At 19.9% G+C, this 5,355-nt stretch overlaps 1 protein-coding gene across 1 annotated transcript; it reads left to right on the top strand.

Moving 5' to 3' along the window:
- Positions 1-3,766: 3,766 nt before the first annotated feature.
- On the top strand, positions 3,767-4,696 carry LOAG_12296 (hypothetical protein; the record flags this gene model as incomplete). The annotated part of the gene is made up of 2 exons (XM_003147809.1): positions 3,767-3,861; positions 4,405-4,696. Coding segments are annotated over 2 exons (387 nt in total), but the record flags the coding sequence as incomplete, so codon positions are not given.
- Positions 4,697-5,355: the final 659 nt, after the last annotated feature.

The following is a 5,355-nucleotide window of genomic DNA, read 5'->3' as shown; positions in this document are numbered from 1 at the left end:
GAGAGAGAGAGAGAGAGAGAGAGAAACAAATGAGAAAATTACTTTACTGTGTAATTTCTAACCTGAAATGCGAAATTTACTAAAATTTTATTTTCATGCTCATTGAGTTTTATGAAATTGAAATGTTTTTTTTTTTTTTTTTATTGATTTTATTTGTGATAAATAACATATTTATATGAATTCTTGAGCTTTTATAATTTTTAATCTGAAATATGAAATTCAGTAATGAACTTTAATTTAATGATTGAGATCATTTTCTTGTTAAAATTCAAAAATTCCAATCTAAAAATATCTCATAGATTAAACAAATGATTTTGTTCAATCATTTTCAAATAAAAAAAAAATGCTTAATTTGCAAATACATTTAATTTTTAGACCTATAATTTAATTATTATGATTCGAAAAAGTTTTTATTTAAAATGAAATCTATTAATTTAGTAATTATAACAGTAATTGTTATTTTCAAATACTAATTAATTGTTTCAGGTTATTGTTTGAAAGCAAAAATTACTCAATAAAATAGCAAGTAAATGAAAGTTTTTTTGGGATTTTTTCCAGGATTTTAATGATAAATAATAAATATTAAGTATAGCAGTATTAAGTTAAGTATAAAAATTTTGATAATTGTTGAAAATATCATTGCGAATGAATTATCATTTTGTATTTATATAAAAGGAATAAGAAATCAAATATTAAAAAAAATGAGATTTTGAATTTTGAATTTGAAATTATGAATAAAAATATATCAACTTATTAAAATTATATGAAATGCTCGATGTTGCCGATCGATCATATAACAATCGAACGGTTGTGAAAATTATCATTATCTGATAACTTATGCAATACTTTTTATTTATTGCCATTGCTTACGGTATATTAAACTTTTCATAGTACTCATCGTATTATCCTAATTTTCAAACTATATTTTACCATATTTTTTTTGATTTTATTTAGGTTAACAAAAATTTGTCACCTATATATTACAGGTGACAATTTAAAGGATGTTAAAATAGCAAATTGCAACCAACTTTTACCATTGATGAAATCGGATAATTAGCAAAATTCATTAAGGGATAATTAATAAATGGATGATACATTGAAACTTACAACATACTTTAAATGAATATTACACAACATCTACAGTGAGCAAAAATTTAAAAACTGCAATGTAAATGATATTAACTAATTACATTAAATTATATGTTGCTAAGATTATTTTGTAATTTAGCAAGTTTGTCATGTTTGTCAAACGTTGTCACGTTTGTTACGTACTACCATAGGCTTAAAAAATACATGTACTCTTCTGGTAGACGAATTAGTCATCGATAATTTTGGTATGCTAATAATTATATCAAATTTTTCAAATTTAAATATTCATCTGTAAATTTTTAATCAATACATTTATTATTTGATAATTATCCAATTAGTAAATCCGAATAAGCAAAATATCTTTTTTCTTCAAGAAAAAAAACAAAGAAAAAATTTTATATTACAACTTTTTTTTCTACAATGAAAATTCTTTATTCATAAAATTTTGAAGAAAAATTCTTTTCTTGTTTTTCATTTTAAGTTCATTTTCTTATTTTTTTTTGGAAAAAAAAATGCAAAAATAAAGGTAATTTTTTATTTTATCAAGAAATATCACTCAGTTGATTTGATAATTTTAATAATTTTAATAATTTAATAGTACGTATATGATCAAATAGCTGTGTAAACATGCAATGATGCAATGTTGCATTGTAATTTTTAATTTATCACAAGTTATTATCATTCGATGATAATAATTGAAAAGAAAGAAATAGCAAATAAAAATATCATAAAAATGAAATGAAACAAACAAAATTTTGTCATTTATAAATTAAAATTTACATTGAAAAAAAAAGCTAAAAATAATGAATTTCAAAAAAAAAAAATAGTAATTTTAAAGCAAAATGGGATTGAAATTTTTTGTTGTTGTCGTTATTGTTGACAATATTATATATTTTTATTTAATTATATTTTTTAAAGATAATTTCTATTTTAAATTATTTACAAAAAAGAAATACAATTTTCTAGCTAATTTTCCTTTTCCTTTCCCTTTTTTTCCTTTTTCTAAAATGCAAACCCTTGATATTTCGATGAATGATATAACAAATATTATTTGTCAATTATACATTTGCAATAAATATGCAATAATTAAATATTAAATATTTTAAATTTAAAGAAAAACGATTTAATAATTATATTTAAGTATTGTGTTTTCATGCTTAAAATGCTATTTCCTTTTTTTTTTCTTTTTTCTTTTCTTTTTTTTCCTCTTTCTATCGACAAATAATGCATGGAAAAGGAAATTGCGCAAAATAATAAATAGTAAATACTTTCATTTCCTTCAAATAACTATTTCTCCTATTACATCTTTTCAACAATTTCTTTTTTTCTTTTCTTTTACATCCAAAAAATTGCTTAAATAAATTTAAAAATTTTATGTTTGTTAAAAAAAAAAAAAAGAAATAAAAAATTAAAGAAATTAATATTGGTTAAGTTTAATGTATAATTGATGCAAAATAATTAATAAAAATAGCTTTTAATTAATAAAATTCTTCATGAACAATATCAAATTTCTTCTTTCAGATTATTTAACACCGTTTCATTCGACCATTGAAAGATTATTGTTATAATTATTGTTGCAATCTAATTACGATTATTCATTAAATCGAATTAAATTTAATAAATTAAAAATTAATTAAATACACAAATAGATGTGAAAATTAATTAATAAGCAGCGTTTCGGTGTGTATAATTTTAAAATTAAAATGAATACAAAATTATAAGATTAAAATTATAAGAGGAATATAAATATGCCATGTAATTGTATAATATTTTATTAATCTTTTTGTTTTTTTTTTTTCTTGAAGCTTTAATAAATTATGAAATAAATTTATTTTTCGGATAATTTAAAATAATTTATCAGGATAAATTAATTGAATGGATTATTAGTTTCAATTAATGGATTCAATTAATCATTCCATATGTACTAATGTAACCAAAAGTAATGGTTACTGTTACGGTTTACCAGTTTGTGGATACTGTTACGATTTTAATATAACACTTGAATCAAGCAATAACTATGATTTATATAATATGGTATGATTTAATATTAAATTGATAATTGAAAATAATTGAAAAGAGTTTTTCATTTTTAAGTGATCATACTATTTGGAATGGAATTGAACTGATAAATTGATAAACATAACTTATCAATTAATCATTTATCAAAAATAACTGATTAAATGATTGTACTGTAAGAGAAAATTGAAGATTTTCATTTATAGCTAATATTTATAGATAATTTGATTACAGCTAATTCGAATAATTATATCAATTGATTATGTTTAAATTTAAGTAAATCATTATATTCGTTTGTAAAGTTATCATTTTGATATTTGTAGCTTATTATAATTAACAAATCATAAAATGACAAAAATTTTAAGGATAAAAATGAATTGATAAGTGATTCATTCTGTTGTCAACTATTGTATTTTCTTATAATTTCGCAAAAAAAAGAAAATTTGTAATTTTAATGATAAAAATATACCATCTACAAAAATGTATGATTAAACGTATGTAAAAAAAAAGAAATTTGCATAAATAATTGAATAATAATTTGCCTGAAAAATATTGATTAAAAAATTTCTAAAAATTTAAAAAAAAGTCCAAAAAAATTGTCTAAAAATTATTTTCAATTTTTTTCATTTTTTTTTTCTTTTTTTTTAACGTTACTCTTCAGATTATTATTAGAATATTCTTGCCAGTAATTGGATTATTTGGTTTGTGTGGAAATGGCATTTCGGCTTTTATTTATAGTCGAAAATCTATGCGAAGGTTTATTTTATTTTAAAAAAATAAAAAATGAATAAGTAAATACAAATATACACTCTTCTTTTTTTAAATATGAAATTAATTTAAAAATCATTAGAATTATGAAAAATGACAAAATATACTAAAATAAATTTTTAAATATTAAAATGAAAATAGAAATTTTAAATAATTAAAATTAATAAGTGATGGAAGGAAGAATGAAATTAATGCAAATTAGATATACTTGTTATTATGGGATCAAAACCAATAAATTGATTAAATCTTAAATGCTTATGTTACATGATACATAATTAGCATGTTACATGATATCCGAAATAAATTATCAATTTTAAATTAGCTTAAATAATTCGATCAATGCTGTTCTATTCGTTCAATAAATCAAACAATTAATGAATTCTTTAAATTTCATTTTTTCATTTTTTAATTTATATTCACATTCCTACCATACAGTTTTATATTTGTTTTTCCTTTTGATTATTTACTTATTTACTTTAATAATTTAAATTAATTCTGTTTCTTTTTTTTTTCAATTTAATTAATTTACAGTTCAACGAATATTTACCTATGTGCATTAGCAATATCTGATATGATTATCATACTTACCGCTTTTTTTTTATTTTTTATCGAAAATTTACGCTATAAATCATTGATATTATCAGAAATTTTTGCAATTCTTACACCAATAGCATTCCCGATCGGTCTTACCGCTCAATCTTTATCGGTATTTTTAACTGTTACATCAGCTATTGATTGCTTTCTATTGATTTATTCAAATCCGAAATGTAAACGACGATTTTGCAATGCATCAACCGCTATTAGGGTTAGCATTGTTAATTAACTGTTAATTAGTAATATTTTGTTAAATTGATATAAATATACCGGATTAATTAAGTAGTTAGCATTGTTAATTAGTCGCTAATTAGTAATATTTTGTTAAATCAATGTAAATATACCATAATTTATGATTAATTAAGTAGTTAACATTGTTAATTAGTAATATTTTGTTAAATCAATGTAAATATACCATAATTTATGATTAATTAAGTAGTTAACATTGTTAATTAGTAATATTTTGTTAAATTAATATAAATATACCATAATTTATGATTAATTAGGTAGTTAGCATTGTTAATTAACTGTTAATTAGCAATATTTTGTTAAATTAATATAAAAATACCATAATTTATGATTAATTAAGTAGTTAGCATTGTTGATTAACTGTTAATTAGTAATATTCTGTTAAATTAATATAAATATAGCATAATTTATGATTAATTAAGTAGTACAAATAAAATAAAATCAATATCATTAAGCAACTTATCATAGTTTCGTTTTCTTTTTCCTTTTTTTCTTCCGTAACATTTTAGATCATTTATTTTTCAATTTAATCTAACAAAACAATTGTCAGCTAAGATTAAAAATTAACACTGAAATTGAGAAATGAAATTAAAAATTAAAATTAAAAATTAAAACAAAGTTTTGTTTTGTTCTTTCTTT

Source organism: Loa loa, assembly GCF_000183805.2.
Source record: "Loa loa unplaced genomic scaffold supercont3.429, whole genome shotgun sequence".
NCBI lineage: Eukaryota > Metazoa > Nematoda > Chromadorea > Rhabditida > Onchocercidae > Loa > Loa loa.
This window is presented reverse-complemented; position numbering and strand designations above follow the sequence as displayed.